Source organism: Symphalangus syndactylus, chromosome 9 (assembly GCF_028878055.3).
Source record: "Symphalangus syndactylus isolate Jambi chromosome 9, NHGRI_mSymSyn1-v2.1_pri, whole genome shotgun sequence".
NCBI classification, from domain to species: Eukaryota; Metazoa; Chordata; class Mammalia; order Primates; family Hylobatidae; genus Symphalangus; species Symphalangus syndactylus.
In genome coordinates this window covers 93,135,737-93,153,410 of record NC_072431.2, presented here as the reverse complement: position 1 = coordinate 93,153,410, position 17,674 = coordinate 93,135,737, and the positions used below count along the sequence as shown (strand labels likewise).

General features: G+C 40.7%; 1 protein-coding gene across 13 annotated transcripts in view; it reads right to left on the bottom strand.

Moving 5' to 3' along the window:
• ELMO1 (engulfment and cell motility 1) overlaps positions 1-17,674 on the bottom strand; it is a 594,311-nt gene that overhangs the window by 447,692 nt on the left and 128,945 nt on the right. For all 13 annotated transcript variants that reach the window (XR_008660142.2, XM_055293399.2, XM_055293401.2 and 10 more), the window contains exons 3-4: positions 12,186-12,226; positions 11,114-11,186 (exon numbers count right to left, since the gene is read on the bottom strand). Coding sequence is in view for 12 of the 13 variants with exons in the window: in XM_055293399.2 (XP_055149374.1) it covers positions 11,114-11,186; positions 12,186-12,226 (114 nt within the window). In the remaining variant the exon portion in view is untranslated. The remainder of the gene's footprint in view (positions 1-11,113; positions 11,187-12,185; positions 12,227-17,674) is intronic.

Here is a 17,674-nt window from a genome sequence, read left to right as displayed (position 1 = left end):
CCTTCACTTTCACTCTAAAGTTTTGTATGTATGTAAGCCAACAATTCTCTCTACTTGTCTGTGATGCTGCTCCCACAGAGTTAACTGCCTGAAATAAAGAACTGAAGATGGTGAGCCACGTGAATATTAATGGATCTTAGCCTGGGGTGAAATAAAGTAAAACTCACTTTCTGAAAATTGAACAGTAACATAATTTTGAGTACATTATCTCTCACAAACACCATTTGGTTCTTAGAGGACATTATTTGCTATAATGAGAACAAAAGTGATAATACTTTGAAATTGTATTACTCTTTGATGATCTGCATTGTGATGGTTATTTGTATATTATAAGAGACCAGAGGGTCTCTGTTCCTTATTTCCCTCCCTCTCACTATTGCTGCAAACCGGAGATAAATTCCTAGAGCTGACCAAGTTCTCTGAAATAGATCATTCATTCTAAATTAGGGATTCTAAATAAATAGCTCATTTATTTTAAATCCATGGGGTTTTTTTAGTTTTTTTGGGGGGGGGTGGGGAATACAAGTCAATTTATCTACGGGCTCTTTACCATTTGTCATTCCTGGTAGAGAGGGAACAAAAGATTTTTGTAAATTTATGTCCTGCTGAATATCATTTTGTGAAATCTCATGCATCTTTTAAAAATTTTTGGTCAATGTCCAGCACAGTACAGATATTGTGTGTGTGTGTGTGTGTGTGTGTGTGAATGTGCGTATTTCTTTTAAAAAGGTAATTAATCAGTTGTTGCAGACTGAAAGTCAAACTAAACTTTTAACACCATTTTAAGACTCTAAGAGGAACATTAAGATTCATTTATTCACTCTACAATTTCTCCACTGTGAATAATCTTAATGTGTATGTGCATCTTCTGGTAATTGAATTAACCAACATCATACATAATTTATTAAGCAACTAATTGTACTCTTATCTTACAAAGAAAACTATGTAACATAAAACCCACAATCTTCCAACACCTACATATTATATTCACAGAACGATGTGAGACACAGAGCTGGAATATACAGTTTTTGATTGTAAAGTACTTGGAATCTTGCTGAGAGGAAAACATAAATCAGCACAGAAATAGTTAAACAACAGTTCAAGGCAACAATAAAGCGATGTAGGTCCCGATCAGCTAACAGATACCTGAGAGAAAAAAACTAGTAGACAATAATTCCTATAGCAGCAGAGAGGAGGGGTAGAGATTTATAGGAGGACTGAATTAAGAGACGAATCTCCAAAAGTGGGGCTACAGTTATGTTAGGCAAGAAGCCAGGGTTTCTTCCAGCTCAAACAATTTAGGATTGGTAGGAAGAGGATGAACTGTTGTCCTGAAATGGCAGTCATTTAAATGACATTGCTCCTAGGTGTGTGTTTGTTTCTAAGATTCAGCTTTCGAAGCAAGGAGTATGTCATTTCATCTCTTTATCCTCAGCACCTAACCTAGTACTTGAAATAACAGGAGGGAGATAAAGAGCACTGAATTCCAGGTTAGTAAAGCTACACAAAGGAGACAAATCAAGATATATTTAGAGAACACTACAGCAGTTTGGCTAAAATTGAAGGAATAAGAGAAAGAATAAAATTGAAAATGCTGACTTGTGATGCACCTTAAACTCTGGCTTAAGAAAGGAGGTTGGACTTCATTCTCTGTTGGCAACAGTGGAAACCAATCAGAATGGCACCATCAGCTCAGGGAGTACATGGGGAGTCCATGCCTACAAGCCAGTATGAATTCAAAATACGGTTTTTCATCTCATGCAGGAATAGTGGAAAGATCCAGAGGCTGCTCACTCTTCCATTGGAAAGTGTTTGAGCTTGGTACTAGGACCAGCTGTACTTGTTAAAGATGCCTGAACCTTAGCCTTGAACTACGGAATCCAGATCTCTAAATTTGGAGCCAAAATCTACATTTAAGGCTGAGAGCTTTGGAAGATGAAAATACTGGAAGTGGAAATATCACAGCTTTGCTATCGAAAAAATAAAGCACTGCAGAACTCTATGAATATAATAAAAACCATTGCATTGTACACTTTACATGGGCAAATTCCAGGGTGTATAAATCTTACCTCAATTATGATGTTAAAACAAAAGAAGAGTTCATATCCTAGTCAAAAGATTTTTTAAGGTACACAGAATCATATGGTCAAATTATTAACCCAAGTTCCTAATAATCTCTTCAAACAGGACCGCTTTTAATTACCCCAATGACTGGAATTGTTATCAACCCAATCTTCCTCTAGATTGAAAACTCTATGGAGACAAGGACTGTACCTTAATTATCTTTCTCATCGCAGCACATTAACTGTCACATCTGGGCAAATCCATTTCTCCTTCTTATAGTCCTATGCTAGGAGTGTCTGAATCCTAAAATTAGGTATGTCCAAAGGGGAAGTTAAAATTTGATATAAATTAGTCAGGCGACATGTTTTGGCTGTGTCTCCACCCAAATCTCATCTTGAACTGTAGTTCCCATAATCCCCACGTGCCAATGGGAGGTAAGTGAATCATGGGGGTGGTTACCTCCATTCTGATGTACAGATCTGATGGCTTTATAAGGGGCCCTCCCCACTTCACTCTGCACTTCTCCTTGCTGCCTCCATGTGAAGAAGGACGTGTTTGCTTCCCCTTCCACCATGATTGTTAGTTTCCTGAGGCCTCCCCAGCCCTGCAGAACTGTAAGTCAATTAAACCTTTTTCCTTTATAAATTACCCAGTCTTAGGTATATCCTTATAGCAGCATGAGAAAGGACAGGAACAAATACATCAGGTAACTGAATATTAACATTTTATCAGGCTGTGTAAATAGGCAAATTTATCAAGAAGATATCACTTCGGAAATAAATAAAATGAGCTGTTTTATTCAACTGCAGTGTATCATTACTACCCTCAGCCAAGCTGTCAAGGAGATAATAGATAGTAAGCTCTTTGAAGGCAGACATTTAAGACTATCATCTCGCTCTATGTTTTCCTTGGACTCAAAGTGCTACCCAGCATTTGTTGTCAATCTCTATGCGAATTTTAGAACAACCATGCAGCCGGGTGGGGTGGCTCACGCCTGTAATCCCAGCACTTTGGGAGGCCAAGGTGGGCAGATTACCTGAGGTCAGGAGTTCAAGACCAGCCTGGCCAACATGGTGAAACCCCATCTCTACTAAAAATACAAAAATTAGCCGGGTGGTTGGCACATGCCTGTAATCCCAGCTACTCAGCAGGATGAGGCAGGAGAATCGCTTGAGCCCAGGAGATGGAGGTTACAGTGAGCCAAGATTGCGCCATTGCACTCCAGCTTGCCCGACAGAGCAAGACTCTGTCTCAAAAAAATAAGCAAACAAATAAATAAATAATAATAAAAAACACCCATGCATTCTTTTCCTCTCCATAGTCAACAGTTTTCTCATTGTTTCTGCCATAGGTTGACAATTCTTCCAACAGAGTGTATTCGGAGTAATCACAAAGGACCCTGCAATCCAATCATTTGTCATCAAGTCCAGCTTAAAACCATCTCAAGCTTCCCAATGATCTTAGGATGAAGTTCAAGATCTTTAAGATGACCTTAAAAAGCCTTCAGAATCAGGGCATATGCAAAACTTTCCAGCCACATCTGGATGGTCCTACGCTGGCTTTATCACTGTTTCTCTGCACAACATGAATCTGGCCCACTTTAAGAGGTTCCCATCTATCCTCCCTCCTTTCTTCCTAGATCTCTGCCTAAATGTCACTTCCTCGAGGCTTAATTAGGCCCAGACACTCACATTTCTCCTTTGTGGCACTCATTGTCACTGTAACTGGTTAATTTCAGGTAAAGATTTATTTTGTCTGTGATTATCAGGAAGGTTAGAGATATCCCCAGGGTTTAGCACAGTACCTGGCACACACTGGGGAGTCACTTCTAGTTTCCTCGACTGGATGTGATCACATGTGGCTTTGTTCCTCCCAGCATGTCCATTTCTCTCTGGCTGCCCAAATGATGAGTGGCAGAGTCCAGATAAGCAGCCTGTCTAGCAGAGTCCAGTGCTTGCCAAAGGCTGGGGACAGGAATACAAGCAGCCTTTGGGCAGCCACACAACATCCATAGCAAAAATCAGGTTTGGTCATCAGGCAAAAAGGAAATAACTGGGTAGCAAGAAATGGGTTTAACAGAGGAGACAACAGGCAGTGGGGTCTCACAACAGGAAAAAGAGGCAGCACAGGAGAAATGCTTGGAGTCAGGAAACCCTGAAGGGATAAAGGGACAGGCCAAAGGGAAAAGCAGTGTATTAGTCCATTTTCACACTGCTAATAAAGACATACCTGAGACTGGGTAATTTATAAAGAAAAAGAGGTTTAATGGACTCACAGTTCCGTGTGGCTGGGGAGGCCTCACAATCATGGTGGAAGGCAAAAGGCACATCTTACATGGCAGCAGACAAGAGACAGAATGAAAATCAAGAGAAAGGGGTTTCCCTTTATAGAACCATATTTCTCGAGAGACTTACTACCACGAGAACAGTATGGAGGAAACCTCCCCCATGATTCAATTATCTCCCACCAGGTCCCACCCACAACACGTGGGAATTATGAGAGCTACAATTCAAGATGAGATTTGGGTGGGGACACAGCCAAACCATATCAGGCAGGAACATTTTTCTCCACCCATTATTGCCTGTGGACTGGCCCAAGAGGAGCTAGCCCAGGGCTGCTGGTGTGTCTTGCTAAGGCAGCCACAGTGACTTCTGTTGATCAAATCCAGAGTCCTTCACCAAAGGCAGCAGGAAAGGGAATGGTGCATAGGGTATTTGGCTGGTTTAGGAAATTTACAGCTTTCCTGGGCATGAGTTTGCTCAAATTAAAATGCCTGCCCTAGAGAAAGCTCTTTGATTGAGGGTAACAAAGACAAGCATAAAGTGATTTAAGCAAATGGGTGGGGACTGAAAAGTCACAGCAGGTCTCTCACAAGGATGCCAAGACAGGAAGCACAGAAACCAGGGCTGGAAAATAGGACTGCAGGCTTCTCTCTGTCCATCTGCTTTGATTTCCTCCCAGGCCTTCATCCTTGCTTACCTCTAAGTCTCAATCCTTTCTGGACACTGGGATTATCTGCTTACTTACAGCTGGATCTACCAAAGCATGATAGTTGAACTGAATTCTGCAAAATAGTGGAACTCTCTCCCGACCAGAATGAAATGCACAAATCCAAGGGAGTGCACAATTCTGGCTGCCAGGGATTTTGGGAGGCTCAGGGGCTGTCTGAGAACCCAGGGCACTTAGGAAGTGGGAAAGACAAAAAAAGGGGGTGCCCCCCAAACAACCCTACTTCCTTACCAAAGGTGCCTGGGGCCAGCTTTGCAGAGAGGGCCTGAATGAGGCTTAGCTAATTTCTGTGCTTACAAGATAAGGAATTTATCTAAATAAGACATTAGTGATACATCACTATACTTCATATATGCTAGAGTAGATCTCAGTATGGAGGAAGTGAGTATCATCCTGCAATCATCATAAAATCTCAATTATCCACAAGCACACAACCTATCCTCCTCATGGCTTCCTCTAATGTGCCCTGTGTTTTCTGGGGACTCACCTCCATACATGCTTAGGATTAGGGATGACAAGCCAATTTTCCTGTTTGTCTAAAAAGAATGGTATTCGTGCAATCACACTGCCTTAGGCAGTTATATGATCCATACCAAAGGCAAATATAAATGCACTTTGTGAAGCTCTAGTAAGTGGAAGGTTACCTATTACAACTTCCTCCAAGTTACCCTCAGAAGGAATAAGGAAGCCACAGACTGAAGCTGGTAACCAGTGTTCATAGTCTGTAACTTCCTGTATTTATTGTTTTTGAGGCAGTTACCATTAGGATCACTGGCTTGATGACAGTGATGCCCAAAGAAAGGGCATCATAAACAAATTGGGGCTGAGGCAATGGTACAGAGGGTTTCTCAGAGATGGCATAGAGAGCTCTGGGTTCAGACCAACCTGGGTCCAAGTCTCAGCTTGGCCACTTCTGATCTGTATTACCTACACAAGTTGTTGAGTAACCTCTCTCAGTCTCACTTTTCTCGTAAAATGAAGATACCAATATCTGCATCATTGGACTGTGATGAAGGTCATAAACTAACAATGCTTATGCTGTCTCAGTAGAATTGTTATTCAAAAGACAAATTCCACTTAAACATACCCTTCACTTATCATTTTTTATTCTCTCCCTCTCTCTGTCCTGGACATCACCCTGAAATAGTTAAGTTTCTAGAGCAGAATTTGAACTTGTGAATCACTGAATCTTAACTTTCTCTGAGGCATTTCCAAGTGATGCTTCTGCTGAATGCTACTTAACATGACATTTTCCCCCACTGCACCAAAAAAAAAACCTCAGTTAATGGCCTAATGAGCAAAGGAAGACTATTTCAAAAAATGGGCTTGGAGAATATTAGAAAAGCAGGGAAAGTGCCTTCCAGAGGATCTTAGAAGAGAATCACAAGCATCCATCAACCACTGTTTCTACTGAATTGTTTGGCCAGCTAGAGAATCTTTTTTTTCTGAAACCACAGGTGATTTTCATCTTCAGCAAAAAGACAGAGACGGTCTCATATATAAGGGAAAATCAGTAACTAACAGCATGCACAAGTTTCAAAAATGAGTCACCGGTTACCATGGTGATGAAAATATTACCTAACAAATCACTGGGCTGTAAGTAACCAAGATGATGCTAAGTACATTATTTTTAAAATGGGAAAAAATGTCTGTATTTTTAGGAATACTTGCAAGGAACTAGATGGACTAAGCAGCAAACTGAAGGCAGCCCAGGATCGACCCTGTGGAGCCAGGAGTCACCGTCATCTCCTGCTCTGTGCGTGCTGAGCTCCGTGACACATGCACACCCACAGCTGTGCCCAGTGACAGCTGCATGAGGAAGAGCAATGACACTGTATTTACAAACAAAGAACTATGATAGGAAAGATGAGTCTTCTCACTCACTAAACTCTTCATAAAAGAATAATCTCTGCTACAGCCCACTGAAGATGAAAAACTCCATGACAGACTTGGTGGCCAGTCCTTTATAAACTCAACTTCAATAATGTCCTCAGGCAAAACAAGATTCCCAGAAAATAACTAAGATGCACCATAAAATAATAATTTCCCCCGTTCTCAATAGTTTGAATGTTCTGAGTATATATGAATTTTAATTAGGAAAAAAGCATAACCATTATATGATGTTAATAATTTTCAAATTCTGCCAAGAAATGGCAGCACACAAACACAGTCCTACATACTTTGTTTTTTGTTGGTGTTCTTGTTTTTGAGGTGGAGTCTTGCTCTGTCACCTAGGCTGGAGTGCAGTGGTACAATCTTGGCTCACTGCAACCTCCACATCCCAGGTTCAAGTGATTCTCCTGCCTCAGCCTCCTGAGTGGGACTACAGGCATGCGCCACCACACCCAGCTAATTTCTGTATTTTTAGTAGAGACGTGGTTTTGCCATGTTGGCTAGGCTGGTCTCGAACTCCTGACCTCAGGTGACCCACCCGCCTTGGCCTCCCAAAGTGCTGAGATTACAGATGTGAACCACGTGCCCAGCCCACGTTTCTAAATTGAACTTTGTGCACAACTTCTGGACAGAAGGCATAATGTCCCATACACATGGGTTCCAGCTCTTTAGAAAATAGGCCCCAGGGCTGTTTCTCCCAGTGGTTCCAGGTATCCAGCATGAGACTGCCCAGAGGGTGCCTTAAAAATGAAAACTCCCAGGCCATATCCAAGTCCCACTCACTCTGAGTCTCTGGGGTTGAGATCTAAAGCCCTACATATTTTTTTAAGGTTCACTGTGCCATGCTTATGTTCTCTATGAAGTCTGAGAACCCCATCTTTAGTAATCTTCACTACACTGAGGTCTCCAGACAACGGTGACAGAAGACAGGACACCACCGGGGGCCATCTACCAGCACGGATTATTCAGAGCCAGAACTATTCATGACTCAACAGCTTTTTTACCACAACCCAGGGTAAATCTACATGTATTATACATGTGGGTAGGTGGAATAAATATTTCACAAGCAACACAGGAGATATACTCTGACCTAATCTACTCTACTATGTTCCAGTGTTTAATGCTCTGGCAACTAACTGAATTGATTTCACTACCCACTAACTGGTATGAATGAAACCATGGCAATACCTTTAACTGCTATTATTTAACTTGGATTTCTATATAACCTCTTTAATCTCACAAAGAATAGCATGCAAATTATATAGATGCAGTATAAAATAAATGAAAAACATTAAGAAACTGAAGCAAAGGGAAAATAGAGACAGGAAACTGAACGTTTAAGTCAAAGGAAGCAAAGGTAAACTTAATATACAAGGCATGCCAGGAAATCGAGTTCACTTGTTAACTCCCAGCTTTGTTTTTTCTTTTTCTCTCAAGATAGAGTCTCACTCTGTCACTCAGGCTGGAGTGCAGTGGCATGATCTCTGCCCACTGCAACCTCCGCCTCCCAAGTCCAAGTGATCCTCCCACCTCAGCTTCCCGAACAGCTTGGATTACAGGCGCCCACCACCATACTCAGCTATTTATGTATTTTTAGTAGAGACGGGGTTTCACCACATTGGCCAGGCTGATCTCGAACTCCTGACCTCAAGTGATCTGCCCCCTTTGGCCTCCAAAAGTGCTGGAATTACAGACGTGAGCCACCGCACCTGGCCCAGTTCCCAGCTTTGTAACAATCAATGTGAAGAAGAAAACAGCATCAGTTACAAAATTTCCAGTGTTCATCTGGGAAGAAGGAAGCAATTTCTGAGAAGCATTCAGGCCTTTGAGGCCTCTCTCCTGCTGAACTGAATGCCCTCCCTCCTTCTTTGGGGTAGAGCAAGGGAGTCATAAGTGGAAGTAGGACCCTTGTTACTGCCTCCACCTTCTACCACCACCTGATTGATGGATGAAATTACAGTCACTCTAGGGACTACTGACTGGGACAAAGCCTGCAAGACACTGAAGCCTGAGGCCACCTGATTGTCCCTCCTTCAAGAGTACTTTGTACTCACTTCTGTTTCAGCACTGGCCACCTTGTTATAATGACAGCTGTTACCAGGGCTGTTCCTTCCCTCCCTGCTGACCCCCAAGATTATCAGTTTAGAAGACAAAACTGGCTCATATGCATTTCAGTGAGCTCAACCTAAAGTTGTGTTGGATGCAAAACTATTGCGGAAATTCCAAAATACAAAAATCAAAGCAGCACAAAAATCTAAATTTGCTTCTTGTAGAATCAAGTATGAAGCATTAGTCTAACAATTTGTCCTCAATGATTCAGTTTTGTACCGGTTAAACAAAGCCAGTATTTTTTTTTTTTTTTTTTTTTTTTTTTTTTTGTCTGGGACTTTTTTTTTTTTATTATACTTTAGGGTTTTAGGGTACATGTGCACAATGTGCAGGTTTGTTACATATGTATCCATGTGCCATGTTGATTTCCTGCACCCATTAACTCGTCATTTAGCATTAGGTGTATCTCCTAATGCTGTCCCTCCCCCCTCCCCCCACCCCACAACAGTCCCCGGAGCGTGATGTTCCCCTTCCTGTGTCCATGAGTTCTCATTGTTCAATTCCCACCTATGAGTGAGAACATGCGGTGTTTGGTTTTTTGTCCTTGCGATAGTTTACTGAGAATGATGTTTTCCAGTTTCATCCATGTCCCTACAAAGGACACGAACTCATCATTTTTTATGGCTGCATAGTATTCCATGGTGTATATGTGCCACATTTTCTTAATCCAGTCTATCGTTGTTGGACATTTGGGTTGGTTCCAACTCTTTGCTATTGTGAATAGTGCCGCGATAAACATACGTGTGCATGTGTCTTTATAGCAGCATGATTTATAGTCCTTTGGGTATATACCCAGTAATGGGATGGCTGGGTCAAATGGTATTTCTAGTTCGAGATCCCTGAGGAATCGCCACACTGACTTCCACAATGGTTGAACTAGGACTTCATGTCTAAAACACCAAAAGCAATGGCAACAAAAGCCAAAATCGACAAATGGGATCTCATTAAACTAAAGAGCTTCTGCACAGCAAAAGAAACTATCATCAGAGTGAACAGGCAACCTACACAATGGGAGAAAATTTTTGCAACCTACTCATCTGACAAAGGGCTAATATCCAGAATCTACAATGAACTCAAACAAATTTACAAGAAAAAAACAAACAACCCCATCAAAAAGTGGGCAGAGGACATGAACAGACACTTCTCAAAAGAAGACATTTATGCAGCCAAAAAACACATGAAGAAATGCTCATCATCACTGGCCATCAGAGAAATGCAAATCAAAACCACAGTGAGATACCATCTCACACCAGTTAGAATGGCCATCATTAAAAAAGCAGGAAACAACAGGTGCTGGAGAGGATGTGGAGAAATAGGAACACTTTTACACTGTTGGTGGGACTGTAAACTAGTTCAAAGCCAGTATTTTTATAGCCCAGGTTAGTCTTAAGGAAGAAATCCGTAAACAGATGTAATGTGCATGGCTCAGTTCCTGGCATGCAGTATGCACTCAATAAATTCCAGTGTGCCCCTCCTCTATCAGGGATCTTGTACATATTACTTTTACTTGCTCCCAGGGCCATTGCTGTCTTCACAAATCCCTCCTTCTCCTTTAATCTTGCTAAAAAAGAGTTAAAATCACCCAAGAAGTGAGCTGGGTTCCCAAGATTCATAGAACACTCTTAGTGCCTACATACATAATGCCACATTTGAAAAGGTTTCTTGTCATTATTTCACGTACTTTAAGCAAGGGTTAGAGGCTACTTTGTAAAAACAAAATCTGAGAAAGAAAAACCCAACTAAGTCATTAAGTATCAAATAAATTCTTTAACTAAGCAGTAAGAGAGACATATTCACTGTCAGAAGGCAACTGCAGTTGCTAAACAAGACACTAAACATACTTGGTCTTTACTCTCGAGCTGGCAAATATCATCTTGTGGATACTAAAGTAGCAGTTGTTTGCTTTACAGACTCTATTTTCATGGATAGTAGAGACCTAAAATTTAGACCTGCATGTCTAGTCCCGAACAGAGGAAACATCATCATGATTTACTTTCCTTCAATATGTGTCCCATATTAAATAATGTAGTTGACCTACCTTTTCTGTGATATAGAAGTTTGAACTATCGGCATGCTGCAGTGCAAAATATTCATGGTTGGCAAGAGACCACCTTAAAAATACAAGCGTATACTGATTAGAAAAATGAAAGTGGCCATTTTCATTTTTATAATTTTTTAGTGTTGGATGAACTAAGTACCCTGTGATTGGAACCGGACCAATCCCAACATATACCACAATGCAGTTCCTAAAGCAAAATGACTTTAGCCTACCTTCCATTACCCTGAGACCAATCATTTCATGTGTAGACTGTCTAGACCTGATGCTAGGCCTACTGCTCACCTTTAAGCATTTCATCCTCAAGGCTTGGTGTGGGAGATTTAAATACAAAGCTTTACAATTCTACTTATTTTAAGGGATTGAAGCAAAGAAAGAAAAACAAAGAAAATAAATGCAATTTAAGTTTTTGAAAGTTGGCACATTTTTATTGTCTCTGTATTCTACAATCCCCTATCAGTACAGTTGATGCAGACTGAAACACTCCAATTAAGTACTCTAGGCCTTATATACATTTCAGTTAACACAACTATTTTCACAGTTCTGGTTTAAAAAAAAAAAAAAAGTCATGCAGCGACCATATATACATTTCCTTTGTATTGTTTAGAGCAGCCACAAAAAAGTAGGAAAGTCATATCAGTGTGAGATCCCACGGAGCAGCACAATTACCCACTGCCTTGTCTGCTCAATTCTTTCAACCTCTATGGGGACCTGAGTGGTCCTCTCAGTTTATACCAGATCAAGTGTATACTGTGTCCTCAAAAACCTTTAGAGTACTCCCTACTGGGTAGGACAAAAGGAACACAACTTCCTAAAATAAATAAAGCCAACCCCACTGTGCACATAACAGCCATTTCACACTTTCTGCTCTTTGAGGACTAATGGTAAATTCTGTTGGAAAAGGGTGTGATATTCCTACACAGTAATTCTTAGTGACTTTGAGCAAGTCAGTGGGTGACTTATGAATAATATTTTACTATCCTACTGGAAATATATTATTTGCTTGTCAATTTATCAACTAGAATGCCTTAGATAAATCCTGAATAACACTTACCCATCACAGACTTCCTTTATTATTGCAGATAGTGGTTTTTTCTGCAAAATAACAAAAAAAGGAAATACTTTCTGTTAGTTTCATTTCATCATTTTAAATTTAAAAAAAGAAGAAGCTTCATAAAAAGATTAAGCACAGAGAATTTACATTTGCTATTCTTGGTTGTTGTCAATGAGTCTCTTATTTTTCTCAAGGTAACAATCTACCAGGTGTCACCACCAAATTTATTAATGATTTATTACCCCTGTGGTCCTTTTTTCTATACTTAGCATTATTAGTTGAACAAAATATGCATCATATTTAATTTAGCCACACTGAAATTAGGGTGAAAATATAACTTTGTTCAAAGATCTCACAGACAACAGAAGCCCATGAGGCCAAGTCAAAACCAGAATCCCTCAGGAGTAGTACATGAATCAGGCAAGCTGCAGTTTGGCTTCATGCAAAAAGCTTGGATTCACGATATTTTTATGAGAATATGTGGCAAATGGAACATGAGGTGTTATGAAATGGTTCTTACAAAGTACATAGAATTCTTCCCCCGACGATGGCCCCAATAAATGCCAATCATGCAGCAGCTTGAGCCAGACACACTCCAGTAATGCGACCATGACACCATGTGCCCTGGTGTCAACTGGCGGGTGACTACAGCTGTGCTGTTGCACCTAACAGCCACACTTGTGCTCTGCCTGCCCCCAAGATAGAAGGAATGCAGCAGAGAGACACACCAGCTCTCCCAGAGATGTGGAAACTCTTCCTGTTTTGGATGCAAACAAGACCCTGTCTGTCTCTAGGATGGGGAGTATCATGTCAACACAAAGAACAAATCACAGACAAGAAATGAATGAGGAAGAGAAGATGAGAAATCAGAGACGGACAATACATGGTGCTGGATTTTCAGATACAAAACCATAAAAAAGCTGTCTACATATAAGCAGGTTTTACTCCTGTCTATGTGAAGGGCAATGTGATATCTGCGAAGAGATTCTGAATCCAATAGATCAGTTCAAATCCAAGCTCTATCAACTTGTTTGCAGTGTAAGTAACCTGCAATTTTCTTCATTTGCTGAACCCAGTTAGTTTATCTGTAAAATGGAAATAGGTTCTACCTACCCCTCAGGCTGTTATAAAAATTAAATTATATTAATTATATTAAATTAATACAAAGGGCAAAAGACTTCAAAAAAGGATTAGGACTCCTGAAAGGGCTCCATTTCCTCCTTGCATCCTCACTCTTGGACGTGATGCTATGCCTGCTCCATTGGTGAATTCTAAACACCGTTTGTATAGTCCTCCCCAAGGGCCTCCCTAACCCCTGCTAAAGGCCCAATTCAGTGTACGGTGTCTCTCCAGTAAACTCTCTCCCACTGGAGCTCAGTCCTCTATGAGCACATTCACTACCATGTGTGCAGAAAAATGTCTGTCTTTGCCTACAACTATAAACACAGTTGGAGGTGTTTGTTGCGCACTATTCACAATATCCAAGATTTGAAAGCAATCTAAGAGTCCATCAACAGATGAATGGATAAAGAAAATGTGGAACATATACACAGTGAAGTATTCAGCCATAAAAAGAATGAGATCCTGTCACTTGCAATAACATGGATGGAACTGGAAGCCATTATGTTAAATGAAATAAGCCAGGCACAGAAAGACAAACATCACATGTTCTCATTTATTTGTGGGATCTAAAAATCAAAATAATTGAACTCATGGAGATAGAGAGTAGAAGAATGGTTACCAGAAGCTGTGAAGGGTAGTGGCAGGGTTTGTGGGAGAGGTGGGGATGGTTAATGAGTTCCAAAAAAAAATAAAGAATGATAAGACCTAGTATTTGGTAGCACAACAGGGTGACTATAGTCAATAATTTAATTGCACATTTTAAAATAACTAAAACAGTATAACTGGATTGTTTGTAACACAAAGGATAAATACTTGACAGGATAGATACCTCATTTTCCACAATAAAATTATTATATATTGCACGCCTGTGTCAAAACATTTCATGTACTCCACAAATACATATACCTACTATGTACCCACAAAAGTTAAAAAATAAATGAACACAGTTGGAGAGAAAGGGAAACCTAGAATTACTGAGAAGCAGAAAGATGGTGGGGTTATTCCTTATATCCTGAATCTGTCCTCTAGAATAAGATGACAATGGCAATTGGGTTCTACTGTAGTTACATGTTACACAAGTCCTAGGTCTTAGCAAGAAGCTGTCCAGTGTTCATGGCTCTTGCTGTGAGCTGAGGAACAAATGTGTTCTCTCAACTAAATGACAAAGGAACTTCAGAAACAGAACTTTTTTCCCTAAGACAAGAATTTTGCCCTTCCAGCTGCCAGAGATTCCTCTAGGCTATCGATTTGTGATTACTTATCAGAGAATCTCCCCGAGTTTCACTTCATGCACCCTCAAAAACGAAACATAAATAACAGAGCCAGGTTTTAGTCTTAAATTACATTGAAACAAAAAGTCAGGGCAAGAAGGTATTGTTGAGGTAGGATAAGGCATCAAAAGCAACTGCTCCCAGATTTAGACTTAGAGACTGAAGTCTCAGCGGAATTACTTGGATTTTAATTCAGGTCTGATTCACAGATAGAGAATCAAGTTTTAAAAGACAGAGGTCTCTAGGGTACTATTATACTAGAACATAATGAAGTTGGATATATGAAAGGAATAAAGACCACAGATGCACAAAGCTTAGAGACTTAATAGAGAAAGATGAAAGAAAAACTGTAAACCACAGAGGAAAAGGAATATAGTTGAGTGAACACCCATAGGGTAGCCTAGCCGATTGAAATGAGTGTTACATAATGGTGGGCCCCTCCATTCTTCCATCTACCCCAACCAAACATTAGCCCTCACCACCCAAAAACTAATTCCAATAACCTTTTCACCGGTCTTACTTCCCTTTTCCTGTCTGCCTTATTTGACACTGTTACTACTTCCTTCTTTTTGAAACCCCCTTTCCAGAGCTTCTACGATATAGTGCAATATTTTCCTCATTCTCCTACACATATAACTAATCCTTCAACGAAGTCCAACAAATCCTTCATAGTTGCTCTTTTACCTGTAGCTCTCTAACTCCAGATTTCTTTTCTCGTCTTTTCTGCCTTTATTTAATCAGTCAGTTCCTCATGGATCTCATTCTCTTCAACTGTCGTAAGTCTACAGTTGTAGCCCCAAACACTCCCTTGCAAATCTCTAACAGTCTGTTAGACAGAACATTTTACCTCTCCTGCAGGTATCTTATTAAAAGTGGAAACAAAAATCATCACTTTCACATTCCCTACCCCTTAATCTACCCAACGGTAGCACACATCCCTCAGATTCCACACCCGATTCTGCCACGACTTCTCTGCCCTCATTATGGCACCACTACTGCCCAGGAGTCTCATTAACATTTACGTCTTCACTCTTCAGATATAAGGTGCTAACAGGTTATGTAGATGTTTCCTCTGTGATGTCCACAGCATTGCTTCTCACCGCCTAACTCTTCTTCTGAACTCCTGACTCTCCTCATTCCAACTCCCGCCATCAAATAGATCTTTGAGCGTACACCCCAATCTCATCACCCTTAATTCTGCTTCCTCTGACCCGGCACCCTTTCCTGAGTACTAGCCCATCATTAATAACTATTTGCCATGAATTTCCAATCAACTGCTTCCCTAGCGAATCAACCCAAAATCCTACCTTCCATCAGTTCCTACACTCAACTTGCCTACTTTCAGCAGATCTTTGAGGCACATTTCTAGCGAACTTGTCCTTGTCTTCTCTTTCTTCCTTAATACGTTCTGTGACATACACATTTGCAAGACACTAAGTCTCATCATTACTTCTTCCACAACCTCTCTCCCTTTTTATCTTTCCAGACCTTTCCTATCACCTTTATTCTAAAGATCCCATCACCAGGTCCCTGCAGGTAAGTCTCCACATCTCCATTTTTTTTTTCTCCAATCCCTATGTCAACTATAAATACATAAAATTAGACTTTACCCACAAACTTTGCTCATATCACTTGTTTGCTCCAATAAAACTGTCAGTCCCAGCTGGGCGCGGTGGCTCACGCCTGTAATCCCAGCACTTTGGGAGGTGGAGGTGGGCGGATCATGAGGTCAGGAGATTGAGACCATTCTGGTCAGAAACGGTGAAACCCTGTCTCTACTAAAATACAAAAAAAAAAAAAAAAAATTAGCTGGGCGTGGTGGCACATGCCTGTAGTCCCAGCTACTCGGGAGTCTGAGGCAGGAGAATTACTTGAATCTGGAGGTGGAGGTTGTAGTGAGCCAAGATCAAGCGCCACTGCAGTCCAGCCTGGCGACAGAGCAAGGCTCTGTCTCAAAAAAAAAAAAAAAAAAAAAAAAAGTGTCAGTCCCTTAGCTTGTCAGCCAAAGCCATCCACAATCTGGTCTTAGTAATTCTACTATTCTGTACACGTTCCCCATGCTTCTGGATCTTTATGGTGAGTCGCCAAAAAAAAACAAACCAAAAAAATCCCATCTCCACACTTTCGCTCATGCCATTTGCTTTGTTGAAATGGCGCTCTCCTTCTTTCTGTTCCAACTCTAACAAGGAACTCTTACTTACCATTTAATATCCATGTCAAAGCCACCTCCTCTAACCAGATGCCCCCTTATCTCCCTAAATAGACGTAATTACTCCCTCTGTGTACTTAGCACATTAAATTAATCACTTCTGAGGACTCTGCGTATCTATCTTACCTCTGTCCCTTGAGAACGAGGCATCTTAATTCATTTCTGTAGCCTTCCCCATGCCTCAGTACTAGTTACCACAGTATGTAGGTGTTAATAGGATCTAATAGAAGACTCAATACACCTCTGCTAAACGAAAAAAATCTATACATTCACGAAATTTCCTTTAAAAAACAACAACAACAACAAAAGCCAACTATTTTTAATGACAGCCTGGATTAACCAGCACGTTTCCCATTTCCTACCACTGCTGGGTGACTGTAAGCAGCCGCTGGCCATAAGCTGTTAGACACTGAAAGCTGTCACTACTCCCTGTGCAGAATCATTCATGTAGGAATTAGGCAATTCATGGCTTGGAAGAGCACTGAGCACCAGCTGGTAAAGAATGTAATTCAACAGATGATAAATCAGACAAGTGTCACCATCAGTAAGCATGACCAAAGAGGTGAGCCTTATACTCTCATAAGCAGACAAGACTCACCAAGATACCCCAAGTATCCTGAAAACACGAGCCTGGTATCCTTGTTTTTTCTCATTTCCTATAGAAAGCCCTCTGTCTGACGTGAGCTCATTGACTGACCAGTAAATTCCAAGCCAAACGCCAGCTCTGCCTTGTGGACTTTTTAGTTAACATTTGTCCAAAAGTTTACGTAAGGTACGTCTATCTGTCCAATTCTCCAAGACCTGAGAGTAGAGTGATATGAATAATATATTAATAGCTTTCTGTAGACCGGCTAAATAATTTGCTTTTCATTTCATTGAAAGAAAAG